The 22,578-nt window shown below is 33.4% G+C and overlaps 2 protein-coding genes and 1 long non-coding RNA gene across 10 annotated transcripts in view; 2 read left to right on the forward strand and 1 right to left on the reverse strand.

Moving 5' to 3' along the window:
* Nucleotides 1-22,578, reverse strand: part of LOC106055685 (ATP-binding cassette sub-family C member 5-like) — a 130,727-nt gene that overhangs the window by 27,930 nt on the left and 80,219 nt on the right. For all 6 annotated transcript variants that reach the window (XM_056012688.1, XM_056012689.1, XM_056012690.1 and 3 more), the window contains 3 exons: nucleotides 19,333-19,775; nucleotides 9,913-10,026; nucleotides 8,389-8,568 (listed from right to left, as the gene is read on the reverse strand). In XM_056012688.1, the coding sequence (XP_055868663.1) occupies nucleotides 8,389-8,568; nucleotides 9,913-10,016 (284 nt within the window). In that variant the 5' untranslated portion in view covers nucleotides 10,017-10,026; nucleotides 19,333-19,775. The remainder of the gene's footprint in view (nucleotides 1-8,388; nucleotides 8,569-9,912; nucleotides 10,027-19,332; nucleotides 19,776-22,578) is intronic.
* LOC129923122 (uncharacterized) lies at nucleotides 1,544-7,218 on the forward strand. Of its 3 annotated transcripts, none has more exons than XR_008775048.1 (6): nucleotides 1,544-1,666; nucleotides 1,948-2,030; nucleotides 2,156-2,233; nucleotides 2,371-2,560; nucleotides 4,404-4,523; nucleotides 5,374-7,218. It is a non-coding gene; the product is annotated as an uncharacterized LOC129923122 (long non-coding RNA). The 3 variants fall into 3 exon arrangements; XR_008775049.1 differs by lacking the exon at nucleotides 1,544-1,666 and adding an exon at nucleotides 1,687-1,705; XR_008775047.1 differs by lacking the exon at nucleotides 1,544-1,666 and having other exon boundaries at nucleotides 1,774-2,030.
* LOC129923174 (uncharacterized) lies at nucleotides 13,752-15,023 on the forward strand. The gene is made up of 2 exons (XM_056013062.1): nucleotides 13,752-13,767; nucleotides 13,906-15,023. The coding sequence occupies exons 1-2, from the start codon at nucleotides 13,752-13,754 to the stop codon at nucleotides 15,021-15,023; spliced, it is 1,134 nt and encodes a 377-aa protein (XP_055869037.1).

A 22,578-nucleotide genomic window follows, 5' to 3' on the forward strand; every position in this document is an offset into this window, starting at 1 on the left:
CAGAACCAAACACCATGACCATCCCATTCCAGTCATAGTACTCATAGATCTACTTCAAGATTGTGTTGATTTGTGATTAACTCGACTCTATTCTAACAACTTTGGAATGTGTGCGTCAAGCAAAGGTACTTTTTATTTTATTAGACAATTAGATCTACTTTATTATTTTATACTTATTTATAGAGATTAAGTCTGGATAAATTAAAGTAGATTAGATCTAGAATCTAGATTATTCTAGATCTACATCTAGGGGAAGGTGGGGTGAAATGTCACAGTTTTCAGATTTTGATGTTTTAAACATATTTAGAATTCATTGATTCTCACCAAACTTAATATGCTGTAACTTAAACATTCAGACAACAATTAGAGTAAATGAAATAAACTTTATCTCTTTATTTATCAAAGTTATACAACAAAAAAGTGGCTGGGTTGAGGTTGTGACAATTTGCCCCACACCGGGGTAAGTTGACACAGGCATGGGGTAAAATGTCACAAATTTAAAAAATCACCATATCTTGCTATGTCTAAAAGAAATAGCATATTAAGTCAAGACTTTGTTCTTGTAGTAGTTTCCTTGACTGGCGTCATGAAAGAATGATATATATGTGAAGGTTCTGAAAAGTTTTGGACCTAATAAGAAAAGCTGTAGGTTTTTCTTCAAAATAATGTTTATTTTTTTCTATATAATATTTGTAAAATATCTGTTCACTTCTTCCAGCAATGTACCCATTTCCAACCTATCTAAATAGTAGGACTATGTAACTTCTTTCCTAAAATAAATGTTGCGCTAGGAGAACATCTTTTCTGTATGTTGATGCTGGCATAACCTTTGTAAACAGCATTATTTAAAGAGAAAGTCGCTTAATACTATTTAGGTATCTATTTAGGTATCACCATAAAAAGGAATCAATAAAAAAAATAATTATTAATAAACAAATATTAATATTAAAATATGTTTTCAAAATGCTTAATCTTCATTGGGGCAAGTTGTCACAACTGTGACAAATTACCCCAACCTGTGTGACAACTTGCCCCACAACAATTTTCAGAACATTTATTTTAATAACATTTTATTGGGTCGAGCTTTAAGAAAAAAACTAATTTCAATGTGTAACTAATACACAGAGATATGAAACAGTGTAATGTTAGACAATCATCTCAAAATTATAAGTGTTTTTCAACAAGATTACACAAAATAAAATTCCACTTTCCGAACAGTCAAAAACAATGAATCGTGATAATTTTAAAATGCGAGAAGGTATCGACTTCATTTTATAACTATTTGTAAATGTTTCCGTAAACATCTCAGCTGTAGTTTCACATTTTTGATAGCGCATCACATTATATCGATATAGTGTTTGTGACAACTTACCCTTGTGACATTTCACCCCACCTTCCCCTACATTTAATTTTAATGTCATTTTTGTTTGTGAATGTGCTTTTTTGGTTTAAGTTTAAGTCTAGTCAGACTAGGCCGTCACTAGGCACAAATAATTATTTTAAGTGACGCAAGGAAAGCCGTTTGAAATAATTAGTCTATAAAATTCGAATCCCGTGGCGTGTCTCACAGTTTATTAGAACCTTAATAGATTAGATTTAGAAAGTCAATTTAGAAAAGATAGTAAAACCAAATTCTTCAACCATTAAAATTAATATTTTAAAATACGTGAGTTCTTGAGATCTATTTTCAATTTAAATGCAAAATGTAGGCCTATAAATACATTTTTGTATACTTTTTTGTAGAAGCAAATCTAACAATGTTATAGAAATATAGATTATAGATCTACTATACTGAAACTAGTCAATAATCTTGTCATTCAATATGTTGTGCAGAATTTATAATTTATCTTTATATTGCTTATGCCTTATGTAGATCTATGTATTTAATATTTCTCATGTGTGACTTTGATTTTAAAAAATTGAAATGTTAAAAAAAATGATTTTCAGACTCTCGGAACCAAAGAGTGAAAGAATGATGGCATCACTATGATCACTTCTTGCTGGATCTGTCCAAGAGTCAATGAGTACAGGTATTTAATTTAAAATATAAAGTATTATTACTACTCAATTTTATTATAATTACCAATTGATTAAGTTTAAAAAAATTATTACTATACTTAGGCTACTATACTAATATTTTTTCATATTCTTCAAGGTGGACCATGTTGGAAAATAACTTTCAGTCAAGACTCAAGTTGAGACAAGAGCTCCATTGATGTTATTGATCAAACTGGTAATTTTTTTTTTACAATATTTTCAAGCCAAAAATGTATACAAATCTGATGATCCAGATTTCCTGAATAATTTATATTAGCAGTCTAGATTTACTTGTAAAATTTATTTAATACTTATTTTATTTTCTGTCTGCAGAACATGTTCTAGAGATACTGGAGAAAAGATTTGAGTGCAGTACAGACTCATTTTCAATTGAAAGCAATTAAAAGAAGCAGAGATAAATACAATCAGGATTAGGTATGAAGCAAATTTCCCAATGGCAAATAATGTATCACTGTTGGAAATAGAAGTGAAACTGAAGGATGAAGATTCTCATGAAAATTTGGTAAGGCCATATTATATTGTAGGATTTAGGATGTAAAATATCATTTATGTGAATAGCCTTGAATAGGTACTTCGATAAACTTACCTAGATCAATTTTTTTTCTCCCAAAAAATGGCTGAAAAGTGTGTCAGCACATTTTACCCTTTTTTTAGGGGTGGTCATTTCCATCAAAGTTTTAGCATATTGTATTTGATTTGAGGACTAATTATGATTACTTTTTGTAAACATAAGATATCAGAGATCATTTTTATTTGCTTTTGAAGCCAATCTGTTAAATTTTTCTTAACAAAAGTTTATATGATAGTTGACATTTTTACAACTTTTTTCCTATAAAAGTTACAACAATGCTGTTTGCTACAATAATTTATCATATTATGAAATGTGTATATTTCAAATTTCATTAAATTCTCTTGGCGCACTTTAAAGATATTTGATATTAAAATTAACAAAGACAAAGAAGGGTAAAATTTTCTTTTTTAAATAAAATAAAAGTGTTTATGGTTACAACAATCTCACTAATTCTATTGAATTTAGCATGTTAATATATATCTGTGTGCTAAGTTTGAACTTTGTAGCTTGGCGCACTCTTTAGCTTTAGATATTAATTTTCAAAGTTGATGGTTAAAATCTATTTTTAGTAACAACCAACACTGATTTACTGGAAATGGTCAATTTCTGTCTATCACAAGCTATTTTTAGAAGCACACATAGGAATCTTTCATTTAGATTAACTTTTATAGTGTTTGAATGCTAGATTATGGAGAGGGAATGTGTCTTTATTAAAATGACTTTGTAATCTGCAAATTTTAAAGTAAAAGTTTAATTACTTTAAAAAATAATATTAAATATTACAATTTTTTTTTCATATTTTTAGCTCAGCGAACTAATAATTAATTTTTTTTTCTGTGTGTTGTTTTTTTCTATTAATATACATGTAAATTAATAGTTAATAAATGAGTACATTATATTTTTAAAATGATGAGCTATTATTGCACAAAAATTCAAGTAAAAAATCTTTTAATAACTTCTAAAAAAATCGCAAGGTTTCTTTTTTATTTTATTGTCCAAAGCAAGAAAATTTTCATTTACAATCTAATTTTTAAAGCATTTAAATTAAGGCATTTTAAAATGATTAATTGCCAGTGCTCTACAAAAGGTTAAAACTGTTTTTTTATGAAGTTTATGAAACTTATAGTCATTAAATTTTAGGAAATATTTTTCTGCGCAGTGCTATTTTCATTTATAATTTATAAGAATTATCTATCTGATGCATATAAATAGCTATTTAAATACAGTAGAATTATAATTAAACAAAATAAAACACAATACAGATCTCTGATTTGTTTTATTTGTGATTTTTGGGCTCATATGATGACAAAATCACATATATTTTTATTTTTTGTCGAAGGCTTTTTTTATATATTAACTTTTTTTCAAAGATTTTATTGCTTGGTCTTATTTTTTAAATTTATTTGAACAGAATACTGGTTAATGTAAAAGAGTGTGAAGTTTCAACCCCATATCTTTAAGACTTTTTATAATACAGTTAATTTAAGTTCAACTGTCAGTTGTTTCGGTCAGATTTTTTATTTATTTACAAAGGCTAAAGAAGGCTAATTTTTGGCCACTAAAAATTTAATAACTTCCCCCACAATTAACTCAGCAATATAAAATTGGTATCATTGGAAAGCATTTCTCAAGCTCTATCTAACTAAATAGGTTCCATTGCATTGTGATCATTTTGAAATTTTTATCGAAGTACCTAATGTGAAACAATAATTCAGCTATTTATTTATTTTTATGTGTCAGCAGAATCATAATTATCTCATCTTATATATTACAGATCTATCCAGTGAAAACAGCATTAAGAGAACAATAGTATGGATTATAACTTGGCTGGACTGGACATGGCACAAACAGAAAATAAATGTATTGAATTTTCAATCCAAATTATGGATATTAGGTATGAATTTTTATTTCCATATTTTTAACTAACATAATCTTTATAATTTTTTTTTATGCCACAATGGACCTCATTCACCAATCGTAAACAAACAACATTTAGCCACGTGGTGCTTTATCTTTTCTATATAATTTACGATCTCATGTTTAATTCATGATGGTTGTCACGTGACAGTTTTTTCATTGTTTTATCAATAAGATCACGTGACTAAATGTTGTTTGTTTACGATTGGTGAATGAGGTCCATTGCATTGTTACTTTTCTTTCAAATCATTTCTTGATCAAATGCTGTGTCAACCTAACCTAAGAGGCTCATAAGTATTTTAATTTTTTATGAATATTGTGTGTAAACTGTTAGGTCTTTATACCTCCTATAATTCGCTGTGTGGTTGTGAAATGTTTTCTCCACCATCACCAGATAACTATGTCAGTGACTTTCTATTGGAAAAACATACTACTTATACATGGTAGGCTCATATTTCACAGAATTTTGAACTCTGTTATCACTTGTTGGAACAACTGAAGCTCAATTGCATCTTGAGGGACAGATAAACAACAATTAATGTACTGTTAGTTTACGCCAAGTCTCGTTTGGTATATGATACGAGTTGTAAGATTAAAAAAAAAATTTTTTTTACTTGTGCAGGATATGTACATGTGCGAAAATACAGTAGTTAATGAAGCCTGCATACACAAATCATGAATAGATAATGTCAGCATTTTTTGGTTTGGAAAAAGTGAAAATCATTGTGTTTTTGTTTTTTGTATGTTTTATATGAACATTTCATTTTGAAATCATAGGCATAGGAATATATTTTAAAAAAAATTATTTTTTTTTATGTTCTTCTTAGATTATTCAAGTGAGTTACCCAAGTCTGTCAAATAACTTAGAGAAAGTACTTGAACTTGGCACATGTGATGGCACAGAAATCGTAAAAAAAGAAGGATGATGGCTTCAACTCTGAAGGAACATCCCAATCATGTATAACATTTTACAAACAAACCTAATCAAAGTTTATAAATGTTTAAAAAAAGTAAGATGCACAAGCAAATTTATTTACATACTACAGATATTAGAACTAATGACTAATGGAAAAAAAAACAACTACCTATCTAGACTTAACAACAAAGAAATAAGTAAATATAATATTTCAAACATGTGCTGGATCTTGTTAACCATTAGCCAAAGAAACTGATGGCCTTAACATCATCTGCCCTATAGATGCTAAGTTTGAAAAGGGGAACTTTACTTTTATTACAACATAAGGTTATAAGTTGACAGTTACAGATGATGTACCATATGAGCATCATTGTTGTTTACTGGCTTTTGAACAGTAGCTTGAAACATTTGCTCTTTCTTACATAGAATATTCACTGTTAAAAAATTATGAATATGATAGTGCAGCTAGTTACTCTGCTCAAAATTGAAAAAAATATTTTGTTGAAATTATAAACATGAGCTACCGGTATATATAAATGTTTAGTTTTCATTGTTGAGCACACACTTTTTCTTTGGTACTGGGTAACGTACATGACCTATATTTTTTTGAAATATTATCATCTAAAATTAGGCGAGGTCTTGAGAATATTTACCTCGAACAGACTCAGCTTTGGGTTTTTGTGCATGTAGACCCTATTGATTAAAAAGCACCATTCTCTAATTATATTTTACTTGTTTAAATTTATATATTTATGGTTATTAATTATTCTTTGTATTTATTTTTTTAATTCTTTTTTGTAAAGCAAGCACTGGTATTTTTCTAAAAGTATGTTTCACACTTATTTCATTTTAAACAAATTAAGTCATTTACTTAATGTTCAATTATGTTCTAAATGTATGTTTTTAAAATTTCAGTGTTTATATTGCTAAGATTTCACAAACATGTTACAGGTAGCTTATTTTTGTTTTGGTCATTTTTTCTTTAGAACTACCGGTACAACATAATCTAAAAAAAAATTTGTTTCATGATTGTCAAAACAGTTTGCTTTTCAATTTACATACAGCAGGCTCATACTTTGTTTAGATAATTCTGAATTACATTCTATATATAATTTATAGGTTTCTGTATAGGCTATTCAAGCTTTTGTACATGTTAAAATTTCATAAATTTGGTAGCCATTATATTTTTTAAAAATTTTATGGTATAATAAGTACTTATTATATTTTTAAAAATATAAGCATCCATATTTTAAAAACTTATTTCTAATTTGCCATTTTAAGCAATTTTTTATTACAATTAATATTTAAATGAATATGCTTTTACTTATTTCAGTGTACATATTGCTTACATTCCACCAACTCAATACTTTTTTTGTTACTTTTATTTTTTTACATTTTTTTTACATAATTACAAAAGCTAAGTTGTTTTTTTGTTGTTGTTTTTATGATTGTCAAAACTGTTTGCTTTAAACATAATTTTTATACAGCACTTATACTTTCTGTAGATGATCCTGAATTATGTTCTTTATAAATTTGTTATAGATTTTCATGTTATCATTCACAACTTTTTTGTTGACTCAATGCATTTTCCATAGTATACTAAAATATTATAGGATCAATTTTCACAGTTAAAATCTTTGCTACAGGTATTGCTTTTACTTTAAAAAAAAGTTTTTTAGTGTATTCCGGTATTTTTAATTATTTTAAATAGTTGCTAACATTAACATTTTATAATGCAATAAACTATTAATTTCAACTAGTAAATTGTTTATGTAATTATTTATGTCATTTTATGCCATTTCAGCTAGAGCTCAGTGTCATTTCTTACTGGCCTCATCTGGGCTCCTAACTGAACCCAGACTCAGCCCTAAGGGCACCCGTTTGGGCCAACATTCATCCCCCAAATGGGGCCCATGTGGTTAGCCCTTTCAGGCCTCTCAATGTTTGCCCCATACTGGCCCCATAAGGTATCCATCAGGGCTTCATCTGGGCCCCCTAACTGAGCCCAGACTCAGCCCTAAGGGCACCCGTTTGGGCCAACGTTCATCCCCCAAATTGGGCCCATGTGGTTAGCCCTTTCTGGCCCCTCAATGTTTACCCCATACTGGCCCCATGAGGGTTCCATCAGGGCTTCATCTGGGCCCCCTAACTGAGCCCAGACTCAGCCCTAAGGGCACCCGTTTGGGCCAACGTTCATCCCCCAAATGGGGCCCATGTGGTAAGCCCTTTCTGGCCCCTCAATGTGGTTAGCATGGGCTTGCCCAGTTGGGGCCCTTTATTACTGGGCCCAAAATCTTTGCTATCAGGGATGGTTCTGTGTTCTATGTATTATTGTTTCTTTCTCTTTAGTCTTCTGTCCTGAAGTGTTTTCATTGTAGTGATGTTACTAATGGTGTCAAAAGTAAATATTCATTTGAAATGAATGATGTAGTTCCGAATCTCCGACCTACTTTGTAACTTTATAAAAAGTCACATGACTGTGGTCTTATACATGGCAATAATGGCTATATCTTCATATGATAAAATGTAGATCTAGATTTAGTGCTAGCCTAGATCTAGTAGACCTACTAAATAATCATAAAAATTAGTGAATTATTGTAACATACTTTTTATTACTTAAAGATGTATAGATCTAGACTATTTTCATGTTTAAATTACACTGAACTCAATGGGGTCATTAATATAAACAACACACCCACGTAACTGAGAAGAGATCCGGAACTACCCCATTCCAAAGCTCTATTAGCGCCTGTTTAAGTTTATATATGTTTTCTTGAGTTGATCTTCAAACAGAGGCTCATATTTTAATATTGAACTAGTTAAGATTAAATAGCATTTTAGTTTTAAACTTTCTGGCCATTGGTGATCTAGTATCCTAAATTGTTCAAGTAGCCAGTTCATATAAAGAGACGAGTAACAGACTTACCTCTGGACACTGGTCTCGGTAGAATCTTCATTCCACCAAGACAAGGTCGAAAGACTGCTCAGCCCATGTTTGTACAAACCAAGCATGATGCCCCACATCCACCAAAACGAGGCTCTGGACAAGAGGCCGGCTCGACTGATGGGCACTTTGAGAATAAATTTCCCGCCATTGTGTATGGCACTAGAAAAAAAAAGGGAACGTAACTTAGTTTACCTTCTGCTTAAAACGTGAACATTTTGAAGTCTTTGAAATTTATAAATCATAAAGAAAAATATCGTATTGTATTGTTACAGTTACCAGACACATACCAGGCAGAGAAGAAAACAAAGTCCTACAAAGGAAGACAACTTTTAGAAAACTGAAAATCAAAGGGTGTAAAAAACTAATTTCTTATTGCTTATGTTTCACTGACGAAGAGGGTAATCATTAGCGTAATTGTACGCGTGTAACTCCATGCATAAGAAAATAAACTCTCTTTTTCACAGATCAGCTAAAACACTCATTCAACGTTAGAATTACGCCTGGGAATGTTAAATAAATCACAGATCATGGAGAGCTCTTAGTAAAAGGTTTCTTCTGAAAAGCTTGGATTGTAAGAAGTTCATGGAGGAATTCATTGAAAACCTCGAATCTTTCTGTTATTTATGAGCTTATGTGTTTTGATAAGAAGATACCAAGAGGCATCCGGTATGAACCACTTCTTTGGACCCTTATAAGAAAACGTTACTGAATTGAAATGAACAAGAGAGAGAAAGTCACACGCTTTCACACTTTAGACCAATGCCTGTCGGACATGTCCTCTTTTTTCCCCTAGTAACCCAAAGTACTGTACATGTTTAAAAAGTTGTATTTTAAATGCCTCTGACTCAACTCAGACGTAGAAGAATGGAGCTATGTGTGCAAGGTTTGGCGTTTTAGTCATATTAAATCGACTCCACAATTCGCTGAGATTGTTAGGACTTGATGACAACAACTGCAGCTAACGATGTCCCCTGGTGCTACAAGTACAACCTACAACTTTTTCTTTTTGTTTGTTATTAATGTTGCATTCTAGGGGACAGCACTTGCAAATACAAATCCAGACCTGCAATCCAAGTAAACTAAACAAGGTGAAAAAATAGGAATGGAGAGATAGCATGTTCTATAAAGATTTTACTCGGTCACAATTCAATAGTAATGAACACTGATTTTTAAGCTTTACATCTATAGAGTCTCATATACTAACTAGGCCAGTCTACCAATGGGTTTCCAATTATTTTTGAGGGAAAACACAGAATATCATAGAGTGCATTATTAAAAGATTCTATAGTATGACATTCTTTTTCATTTGAATGCATTTTGTCTATTACCTTACCTAGATCTATTTTAAGACTAATATAGATCTATATAATCTATATGATGCAAAGGTGCAAACTATAAGACTTATATCTATAATGAAAAAAGAATGAACCAGGCTAAAAAAAAACATAGATCTAAAATTGTTAAAAATCTAGAACTCAGTTGTATTAAAAACAGAAAACTTACTGCCGTTGCTCCAGCGTCTGGCTGATAGAACGGACCACACCATTCCTACTCTTTTTATCCACACTCTGTTTGTGTGTCTTCGCCATTTTGATTTTAGCTTCCATTCCATTTATCCTGAATTTTAAAATTGTCCAAAAAAGATCAAGATCAAAAGTAAAAGGATGAACATGATAGAGAAAGAATAATTTAACAACAACAAGCAAAAAAAAAAAACAATTTAAAAAAAAACTAAGCTTATATTAAGTGTATCAATTAGTTTGGATCAGTCATGCTATTAAGTTTGTAATAAGCCTCAATCTATAAAGGGGTCAAGTACTATTTTTTTTTCTTGTTTGAGATATCAAGCAAAGCAATTTATTACCAATAGTTAATTAACTAATGGGTTATTTTATTTATTTATTTATTTTTACTGATTTTTGTGCTGTCGGGTAAAAGAAATAATTGTTCAAAAATTTTAGTATAATCCGAGATTGGGTGTCGGAGAAATAACGTGTACAGACTTTTGGACAGACAGACTGATAGACGCACTGACAGACACACAGACAGGCAGAGTGAGTGGATATACGCTTTGTAAAAACAAATACAAACCCATCTGCGTCTTAAAGTGATTAGGCAACATTTACCTCGCAACAGGAACTGTGTTTAATGGACCAAATCTGTTTATGGATGCGCGGAACGAGGTAAGTAAAAACAAAAGCCAGCCCAGGGGGGGATAAGCCACAAGAAACATCTCACAACCAAGTGTTTGATGTCACAAGGGAATTGAAGAAATGTTGAGGTAATGCAATGTGACGCTCAGACACTTAACAACAACAAAAAAAAGACGCACAAAAAGAAAACAGAAATCCATGTAGAAATCAATCAAACAGACAAGGATTGTTGTAAGTCCCAGGCAGGAACCTTTCTCGACACCCTGTCACGGACCTGCACGAAGTTTGGGACTTACAGGCTTACAATTTTTTTTGGTGTCTAAAAAAACACCTCTAACTACTCCCCATGCGTTCTCATTGATGTGTCTCCATGACTAGCTGTCTGAACACATGAACTATATCCTAGTTCGTGAAAGGTTCAGTTCATTTTTCTCCTTCATTATTAGATTTATGGCGTATTATTCCGCTACTTTTACTCTCTTACAGGCACTTTAAAAAATTGCTAAATATAATTCTATTTATCAATTGAAAAATAAGGCGCGTAGGTATTGAATAATTATTGAATAAAATAATTTTTTGTATATTTATTTGAAGAAACTAATCTTGTGCTATAGAGATATTTCTCAATTAAATAAAAGTCGTCTAACTAGTCGAAGGTGTTAATTTTCATTCACAGCGGAAAAACAATGAAATAGAAAGCTTTTGGTCAATCCGGTGTGCGGTATATAGGTCTGTGTTTCTAGGCTAGTTTTTGGTGTACTTTTAAGCACTGCAGATTCAAAGCTTTTCTGTTGGTAGCACACAATAAGTTAATAAGTTAGACTTTCATTCTAAAAACTTATTGAACAACAAATATGCAGCATATAATATATATATAATTGTACATTTTAAATTATAGGGTACTGTTGTGTATTTATGTTTTTGTGTTTTGAACTGATCTGTTCTTGTGTGTCAAAATGTCTTAGTGTCCAGGTCAGCTTGTCTGTGTGTGTGTATACTGTGTTATCGTGAACTGTTTTGTCATTCTTGTTCAATAAAGCCTAGGATCAAAACACGTCTTCTTGCAGGGTTTCATTAGGTTATGTACCACCTTTAATAACAAAATTTTATTAAGAGTTATTCACCTAGGTTAGGAACCTACTTAATCTGATTCATGAGTGGAATCTTTCTCAGCTAAACGGCTAATGGTGTGATTATATTTTGAAGTGAAATCTATTTAATTTGAAAATTTCGTTTTAAGTTTCATTAATTTACTTATCTTTGCTTCTTTTTCTTAAATTTCATTTGTATCACATTTTAAGTTTCTTTTTCAGTTTTAGTTTCAGTTTTGTCACGCAGTGTCAGCACTCAGCGCAATGACAACTACAATGTTACAAGTTATTCATAACTCCTTGCAAGCTATTGATAAGTCCTTACAAATTATTTTGATAACTCCTTACAAGTTATTATTAACCCCTTAATAGTTATTGATAACACCCATCTTACAAAAAAAAAATTAACAATAACTCCATAAGTGGCTTAACTTCCCAAAGTTTTGAAATAGTCGATAACTCCACAAGAGGCAAAAAGACTTCGATATTAATGTAGATCTTTATCTCTAGAAACCTGTGAGGCAAGCTCGTTTTTCTTTCCATCCTTATTTCATCTTCCCTACTGTCTACCTTACAGTGTTGTCTGGTTGAGAGTCCCTGTAATGTACTGCACACAAGTGAAAGGTCGTGATGGGAACAGTGTTGATGTCTGGTTGAGAGTCCCTGTAATGTACTGCACACAAGTGAATGGTCGTGAGGGGAACAGTGTTGATGTCTGGTTGAGAGTCCCTGTAATGTACTGCACACAAGTGAATGGTCGTGAGGGGAACAGTGTTGATGTCTGGTTGAGAGTCCCTGTAATGTACTGCACACAAGTGAATGGTCGTGAGGGGAACAGTGTTGATGTCTGGTTGAGAGTCCCTGTAATGTACTGCACACAAGTGAATGGTCGTGAGGGGAACAGTGTTGATGTCTGGTTGAGAGTCCCTGTAATGTACTGCACACAAGTGAAAGGTCGTGAGGGGAACAGTGTTGATGTCTGGTTGAGAGTCCCTGTAATGTACTGCACACAAGTGAATGGTCGTGAGGGGAACAGTGTTGATGTCAGGTTGAGAGTCCCTGTAATGTACTGAATACAAGTGAATGGTCGTGAGGGGAACAGTGTTGATGTCAGGTTGAGAGTCCCTGTAATGTACTGAATACGAGTGAATGGTCGTGAGGGGAACAGTGTTGATGTCAGGTTGAGAGTCCCTGTAATGTACTGCACACAAGTGAAAGGTCGTGAGGGGAACAGTGTTGATGTCAGGTTGAGAGTCCCTGTAATGTACTGCACACAAGTGAATGGTCGTGAGGGGAAATTAACGTACATGAAATCGTCTGATTATCAAAGCGACCTTGACACTTTAAAGTAACACCTTTACGTGACGTCGGTCTTACACCTGTCGTGTCGTCTGCAGTCATTACAAGGATATACATCCGGCTGGCAGCATTTTTAGTCTCAATAAAGTAGATACATTTTGTGTAGTCTTAAACAGTAGCCAGTAAGAAGTACTATAATGAACACTATCGAAACAGGACAACCAGTGACTTGGCAGAATTTAAGTCATTGGTTAATATGCATGACTGAATGCATGACGCGTAGGACGTAATCATCTTCTTTTTTTAAGTAACGTCTGTATTATATAAGATAAGAAGATAAGAAACAGATTTTGTATCAATGGGTAAATCAAAAATCTAAATCTTTTACAACCCAGCAAAACTAATGCAGCAATAAGTATATTTTATTTTTTGGTAAGAGTGACATATTTTCTTCAACCCAAAGAAACATGTACAATCAGACGGGAGCATCTCTCTCTCTCTCTCTCTCTTTCTCTCAAGAAAAAAAAAAGACTTCGTACATGAACACGTGGAACTGGCCTGTAGCAGAGATTCGGGCCCTTGTCCAATTCTAGTAGCAGTTGTTCAACTAAACCACTAGGTCAATGATGCATCATTAAAACCAAACATAATCATATAATATTTTGGTCACTTCATGAATCATAAGAAAACTTTGTTGGCCTCTAGAACGACTCTGGTTCATCTCGAATAGCACTTTTTCATATGAGAGTAGACTAGAGCCTTATTCTTGAGAAACATTCCCCTATCCACATACAATGCAATGTCGCGTTTGATTGGTGAGGAACCTGCCGTTTTTTGTTTTGTTTGATTCGCTTTTCTTCCAGAGCTGAGTCTATTGCTTTTCCCTGTCCATACATTTCTTTATCACCACCTCTCTCACATAGTGCGGTCTATATTCTATATCTTCCCTATAGTCGACATCGATAGCCACTGCTTTAGGGTCCCGTGTGATTACATAGGTAGATCAGAAGTTCTGGAGATCAATTTGTCTTGTGCCCATCGCGACTCGTCCATAAAGGATGACTTTCTGGATACGTCCATAAAGGATGACTTTCAGGATACGTCCATAAAGGATGACTTTCAGGATACGTCCATAAAGGATGACTTTCAGGATACGCCCATAAAGGATGACTTTCAGGATACGCCCATAAAGGATGACTTTCAGGATACGTCCATAAAGGATGACTTTCAGGATACGTCCATAAAGGATGACTTTCAGGATACGTCCATAAAGGATGACTTTCAGGATACGTCCATAAAGGATGACTTTCAGGATACGTCCATAAAGGATGACTTTCAGGATACATCAATAAAGGATGACTTTCAGGATACATCAATAAAGGATGACTTTCAGGATACATCAATAAAGGATGACTTTCAGGATACGTCCATAAAGGATGACTTTCAGGATACATCAATAAAGGATGACTTTCAGGATACGTCCATAAAGGATGACTTTCAGGATACTTCCATAAAGGATGACTTTCAGGATACATCAATAAAGGATGACTTTCAGGATACATCAATAAAGGATGACTTTCAGGATACATCAATAAAGGATGACTTTCAGGATACATCAGTAAAGGATGACTTTCAGGATACATCCATAAAGGATGACTTTCAGGATACGTCCATAAAGGATGACTTTCAGGATACATCAATAAAGGATGACTTTCAGGATACATCAATAAAGGATGACTTTCAGGATACATCAATAAAGGATGACTTTCAGGATACGTCCATAAAGGATGACTTTCAGGATACATCAATAAAGGATGACTTTCAGGATACGTCCATAAAGGATGACTTTCAGGATACTTCCATAAAGGATGACTTTCAGGATACATCAATAAAGGATGACTTTCAGGATACGTCCATAAAGGATGACTTTCAGGATACATCAATAAAGGATGACTTTCAGGATACGTCCATAAAGGATGACTTTCAGGATACATCAATAAAGGATGACTTTCAGGATACGTCCATAAAGGATGACTTTCAGGATACGTTCATTCTCCTTCAGGGGACATGAACCAGCCAACGCTGGCCAAGATGTCTAATGACGAGAATAAGTTTCTTTTTTTTTTTCAGTTAGTCTAAGTCCACCAACAGCCGTCCATACAGAATTCTTGCCACAATACAACATTTCATTTCTTTTTTATTTCATATACAAAATTCAAATGTTTTGAAGGACAAACAAAGCCTGAGGTTAATATCAAAGTACAGAAGTAAGGACTGACAAGTGACTAGAAAAACTGTCATGTGACTAGCTCACAGAAAGTTAAAATGCTACAGGAGAGCACAACAACTAAAAGCATCATTCCCTAGAACACGTAGGTTTTAATTTATTAATTGGTGTGTTATTCTCAGAATTGAATCTATATAACATAAACATGACAAAGCATGCTTTAAATTTGAATATGAGAGGTATAAACATTAAATTCACAATTTACGACATTCATTATATATAAGTGCACGTGAGTGAAGAGTCTAAAGAATTGTTTGAGAATTGGGAAATGAACTAAATTGACGACTGTCAAAACAAAATTATCTGAACAAAAAAAAATTGGTCTTTTACTGGGCATGAATCAGAATTATAATAGGGGGTACTATTTTTTAAACTCAGTCTAATCGATTCTAGATGTAAAGGTAATTGAGTTAAAATGGAATGAGTTCAGGCCTTTGAGAACTCAGGAAAATAAATATTACGTTCTAAGATTAGAGTGCAGGTGAAATGTCAAAAAAATTAAAATAAAATGGCAATTAAGTTGGATTTATGAGATGTTGTTAAGATACAATATGGCAAAGATAACACAAAAATGCATAACTATATATGTGTTACCGGTTAAGTACGAAATCCGGCATTCTATAGAATTTCCCACTTTGACGGTTGTATAGGCCTATATATATATATATATACAAACACATATATATATATACACGGTTCGGAAATAGTTTCTTGTGTACACTAAATATATAAGAGTACAGTAATTACGTGACGGGAATGTTGTTGTTTGTTTTAAAGGTAACAACATTTTAAACAATATTTTAGGTGAGGAGAGCGTTGGTTTTAAAATCATCTTTTCACAATCTGTATTTAAACATATTTAAACATATTCTATTTTAACTATACACTTATTAGGAACTTCTTCTAGCTGGAGTCTGAAGAGTTTATCTTTTTAAGTGATGAGACACAAAATAGATCTAGGCTTTATGACTTTAACGGGATGAGAGTTCTTCGGCATGGGACATCATCCCTTAACCCTTAAAGTGCTGAACTGTTTTACAATAAGTGCAAACACTAGTCTGATGTTTAGAGGCTAAACTACCACACGCGTTTTAAGGGTTAAAGTGCTATTCTGACAATTCTGGCGAACCCCGCTTTCAATATATGGTTAAACTAGGTCACAAAAGTCTGACAGGGCTCAACTGCACTTGTCATCACATGTAGATCTAGATGTAGGTCTTTTGGCTCATTCTTAGACCATGTAGATCTAGATGTAGGTCTTTTGGCTCATTCTTAGACCATGTAGATCTAGATGTAGGTCTTTTGGCTCATTCTTAGACCATGTAGATCTAGATGTAGGTCTTTTGGCTCATTCTTAGACCATGTAGATCTAGATGTAGGTCTTTTGGCTCATTCTTAGACCATGTAGATCTAGATGTAGGTCTTTGGGCTCATTCTTAGACCATGTAGATCTAGATGTAGGTCTTTTGGTTCATTCTTAGACCATGTAGATCTAGATGTAGGTCTTTTGGTTCATTCTTAGATCATGTAGATCTAGATGTAGATCTAGGTCTTTTAGTTCATTCTTAGATCATGTAGATCTAGATGTGAGCGGTATTGTAAATTTGGAGTTAATGATTGACATACTAACATTAGGAGGGAATGTAACTAACAGTAACTTTTGTATACAACACCAACTAGTAAAAATTGCGCTTTTTAATTCGATTCCCATCCGATTCTTGCTCAACATTTCAATACATAAAAAGATTGTCCGTGTCATTCTTCACTTTTAACTTGAGACTACTGTGACACTAGTGAGAAACTAAAGGACTATATTCTTTTTTAACATGTTTCAATTACAAAATCTACCTAAAAGCCTAAATAGTGACAGAGCATTCACACAAAAAAGTGCTTTGTGACCTTGCGAACTATAGGGCAGAAGATGTAAAGGTCATCTGTTTCTGTGGCTCACGTTAATGAAGGTGTCATGTGGACAGCACACCGGACAATCACCTTTCCATTACCCAACTAATTTCAAGTACCCATTAAGGGCGCCTTAAAAATCCTGAAATTTAAAGTCCCAGTCTTCACAGAGATTGAAACCAGAGACTCTTCGTTTCGGAAGCTTTACCCCTCGGCCACTAATCTCCCCGTTCACATACTCTGAAAATAAGTCGGCTAGCTATATAGAATCAGTAGAATATTGACTTCAATAAAGAACGAACTATGTTATGCTTTATAAAACTACTAGCCTGACATTACCCGCGGCCTGCGGGTCTAAGTTTGTGTTTACTAATCTAGTGGATTGGATTTAGATGTATGTTAAACTTAGCTAATGATCCTTTCAAGTTTTTTTCTCTTTCGCTACGAAAATAAAATTAGTTTTGCGAAAATGGGTTTACCCGAAGCCGATACATTCATATCTATTAAAAACGAAAAGAGCGATAGCTTTGTAAAATGAATGGGATTATAAAGTGAACAATTAAACGAAATAATTTTTAGTTCGCGATTCATGAATGAATAGAGATCTAGGCCTATCTCAACTCGGCTTCGCAGCTTTCGTAAACGAATGTAGCTTTAGAAAACCAAATTTGAATGTTTATTTGATCAAAATATGAAATGAATGGACTATAATTATAGATATTTTACAAAGAGAATTAGATGAATTACAGAAATGGGAATCAAATTGGAGCATGTCTTTCCACCCAGAAAAATGTCAGTTGTTAAGAGTAACAAAAAAACTAAAATAAATTAATTCCACTTATCTTATTCATGGTAAACCAGTAACACAGACTAAAAACGCAAAATACCTAGGTGTTATAATAAATGAAAAACTGTCATGGAATCCACATATTGATGAAACTACAAAAAAATCAAACAAAGCATTAGGATTTATTAAAAGAAATTTCTATAAATCAAATAAGAACATAAAACTAAAATGTTATTTAACCTTGGTTAGGCCAATAATAGAATATGCATCCTCTGTTTGGGACCCCTCAACTCAAGAAAACATTAAGAAACTAGAACAGACACAAAATAGAGCAGTGCGATTCATAACAAACGAATATTCACATTTGACTAGAGTAACACCTTTAGTAAAATCACTAAATTTAGAAAGCCTTCAGGACAGAAGGCTCAAAAGTAAAGTAGCAATAATACATAAAACACTGAACCATAATCTTCAAATACAAAAACAAAATTTAATAAAATACTCTGAAAGACACAAAGATAAAGGCACATTCCTCGTCCCATATGCTAGGACAAATTTGTACAAATACTCCTTCTTCCCTAGTGCTATTAGAGCATGGAATGGTTTGCCTGAGCTAGCCAGGAAAACCAGTGACTTGGCTGAATTTAAGTCATTGGTTAATATGCATGGCTAAATGCATGACGCGTAGGACGTAATCATCTTCTTTTTTGAAGTAACGTCTGTATTATATAAGATAAGATAAGATAATTAGTATGTTTATGTGTTTAAGTATAAAACTATCTGTGCGAAGAGAAGTTTTATGAATTAGAGTTTTAGATCTAGGGATGGGATTATAAAGTAAACAATTAAACAAATTAATTTTTAGTACGCGATTCATTACGGTATTGTCTAATGAAAGAATGTTCGTCAAGAAATCTGTAGTTACATATATAAAGAACTAATTAATGTAAAAAATGCTTTAGAAACACAAAATTGAAGGTTAATTTTATTATATAATGAAATCAAAGGATCTTCTTTTGTACTTTCATGTGTCAAAGTAAAAAACTATCTGCGCAAAGTGTATTTCTTAAAATTAGATCTAGGTCTAAATCCTTTCGATCTTTTCTCATGTCAACATTGTAGACATGACATAGATCCATAAAATACTATAGCTTTAATAGAGTCGGACAACTTTTTTTTTTTTTTTTTAGGGTCTTAAGTTTGTTTTAGGGCTAAAATACATACACCAAGGTCTAAGTTGGTACCCAAGAAACATTCCTGCCAAGTTTTATCAAGATTGGTCAAGCGGTTTTGATGTCTATAAGTCACATACATACACCTCACATTCTACTTTATAGTATAGAAGATTACACAACAAAAGCTTATAAATATAAACAAAATATTCAGAACATTATATGAACTCACCCTAGAGCTACGTAGCCATCCCCGGTGACGTCGACGCTGATATCGGCTCTAAAGGTTGCCACAAAGTAATAATAGAAAGATATATCCACAGTTGTAACAGAAGGGGGATAAATTGCAGACAACTCCCGCACGTGATAATGTCTACTGAAGATATAGCATTCAATGGTCGACGACCGTGCCAACAGACAAAAGCACAAAAAACAATCTTTTTCTGCTCTCTGAATAGACTACAAATAACCGCACAATGAACAGGGACTCCTCTATCAAGATACTAATAATATCCTCAAAAGTTTATTTCAGGTTTTAAAAATATCCTCTTTCGGAATCACCATTACATGCATTTGTATCGAAACTTGTAAAGCACACAACTTTTATAGCAGCATTCCCAGCCTGACTTCCTTACTGGATTTAACACGGAAGGATTTCAGATGGTGTCAGATTTCCTGAAAAACAAAATATAACAATGAAAATTTTACTCTCAAAAACATGATTGAATTTTAACTAGATGAACAAAGCAACACAGACAGACAGTCAGTCAAATAAATACATATATCTATATATTGATAGATAAGACGAAGGGGATTCTAAACCTCGTACTTAAAATTGAGTGCTTTACGTAGCTGTACAGTTCAAGTACTAAGATTGGAGATCAAATACAAATGATCTGATTTAATAAATATTATGGTTATTTCTTTAGCATACAGAATGTCCCCCCCCCTCTTTCTTTTTTTTTCCCCTCTGTCTTTTCCCTTTATCTCAGTATCGCTCTTATTTCCAAAACCTTTGTGATATGTTTATATCGAGCCTGTTGTATTTCGTTCATTTTATAGCTTATGCTCCCTGTTAACCTTGGCCTTAAAATAACTTCCGGTATATTTTAAAGGCCTATATTGAAAGCTACCCGGATATTTGTACTGATATTCATTTATCCAAAAGAAGTCATGAAACAAAAATCAACAGTTCTAAGGAAATGAGTCTTAAGCAATTGATACTGTGGAGGATCAAACGAGAACACATCACGCTTATATTATCCAACAAGAAAATATACAAATACTTTTTTAAAAAGCACAGCAAAGTTTTAATTGTATCAATTAGTTTGGATCAGTAATGTAATTAAATTTGTAAATAGACCTAGATCTAGACCAACAATAATAAATCTGTGCGATAAGAATTATTTTTATCAATTATTATTGTTTGGCGCAATTTCATGCCTTTAGCTTTCTCGATACGCTATGATCCTATCCCATGTCAGGAAAAGAAGGAAGTCGGAGGACTGGTAATCTGAGTGAATGTGATCGCTTCGCTATGATCCTATCCCTTGTCAGGAAAAGAAGCAAGTCGGAGGACTGGTAATCTGAGTGAATGTGATCGCTTCGCTATGATCCTATCCCTTGTCAGGAAAAGAAGCAAGTCGGAGGACTGGTAATCTGAGTGAATGTGATCGCTTCGCTATGATCCTATCCCTTGTCAGGAAAAGAAGCAAGTCGGAGGACTGGTAATCTGAGTGAATGTGATCGCTTCGCTATGATCCTATCCCTTGTCAGGAAAAGAAGCAAGTCGGAGGACTGGTAATCTGAGTGAATGTGATCGCTTCGCTATGATCCTATCCCTTGTCAGGAAAAGAAGCAAGTCGGAGGACTGGTAATCTGAGTGAATGTGATCGCTTCGCTATGATCCTATCCCTTGTCAGGAAAAGAAGCAAGTCGGAGGACTGGTAATCTGAGTGAATGTGATCGCTTCGCTATGATCCTATCCCTTGTCAGGAAAAGAAGCAAGTCGGAGGACTGGTAATCTGAGTGAATGTGATCGCTTCGCTATGATCCTATCCCTTGTCAGGAAAAGAAACAAGTCGGAGGACTGGTAATCTGAGTGAATGTGATCGCTTCGCTATGATCCTATCCCTTGTCAGGAAAAGAAGCAAGTCGGAGGACTGGTAATCTGAGTGAATGTGATCGCTTCGCTATGATCCTATCCCTTGTCAGGAAAAGAAGGAAGTCGGAGGACTGGTAATCTGAGTGAATGTGATCGCTTTTTAAGTGTATAACAAAAAAAGTTGTGCGACTTAAATGTGATCTCAGTGCTCGCCCTAAAGGGGACTAGTTCAACTTATACCACCATACCTAGCAAATACGATTTCTTAATTATTCACCAAAAGTTAATAAATTAATTGGTTTTTTTAATAATTTATTCCTGTTTTGTCAGATACAAGAATATTTGTGCAAAATTTCAGCTTGATCCGAGATTTAGTGTGGGAGTTAATTAGTTAATTAACTATTAGTAATTATTTATTTTGTTTGGTCTCGACAAAGGGAAATAACTATTTCTTATTCAGAGATGAGGCTATATATGTCTTTCCTTTATCAAGTTTTGAAACTCATTTTTTTCTTCTTCTCCTACACATAGTTCGATCAAGTTTTACATTTAGCATAGTCGATAGCAATACGTGAAACAATAAAACAAAAATTAACTAATTAATTTTAAAAATTAGAGGTAACTAATATATTTTGTTTTATATAGCAGAAAGGGCAGCTAAAACTTGCCATCTTGAGATATTCGGCAGTAATAAGCGGCTCTTCCTCCAGGATAAGCTTGTTTTTTAAAAAGCAAAACGTATCTGAACAAAATTGTTTCAAAAGTTTTATAAAATTAGGGAACAAGTTTCCATACACTCCAGTCACTCAAATAGTGCTCAGGTAACAGTGCTCAGGTAATAGTGCTCAGGTAATGTGCTATTGTGCTGTTCCAAAACAAATGAAACTCAACCAATTTGTTTTTTTTTCTTTTAAATGCTGTTCAACTGCACACAGAAATGATCATCTTTGATTGCTCTAAAGAAGTTTTTATTACAACGGAAATGACGTCAAGAAGTACAATTTTAGAAAAAGAAAAAGAAAAACTTTGACGCGCTATATTTACGAGTTGACCAGGTGATGGTGTTTTGAGAGAGAGAGAGAAAGAGAAAGAAAAAAAAAGAGAGAGAGAATTGAGAGAGAGAGAGAGAAAAGAGATTAAGTATGAGGGAGAGACGCGGAGGAAGAGAGAGAGATTGTTATAGATTTCAATAGTTGGAAGAAAACTTTTACACACAGTATACAGAGACAAACAGAAATATAAAGACTAACAAATACATGGACAGACACAGGGGCGGACAGACTACATAGACATTCGGGCTAATGTCCCTTGGACCGGTACTGGTAGAGCCACGAATGGATACCAGTGCATGGTTTTAATAATCTCTTTAAAATC

Source organism: Biomphalaria glabrata, chromosome 15 (assembly GCF_947242115.1).
Source record: "Biomphalaria glabrata chromosome 15, xgBioGlab47.1, whole genome shotgun sequence".
Lineage (NCBI taxonomy): Eukaryota > Metazoa > Mollusca > Gastropoda > Planorbidae > Biomphalaria > Biomphalaria glabrata.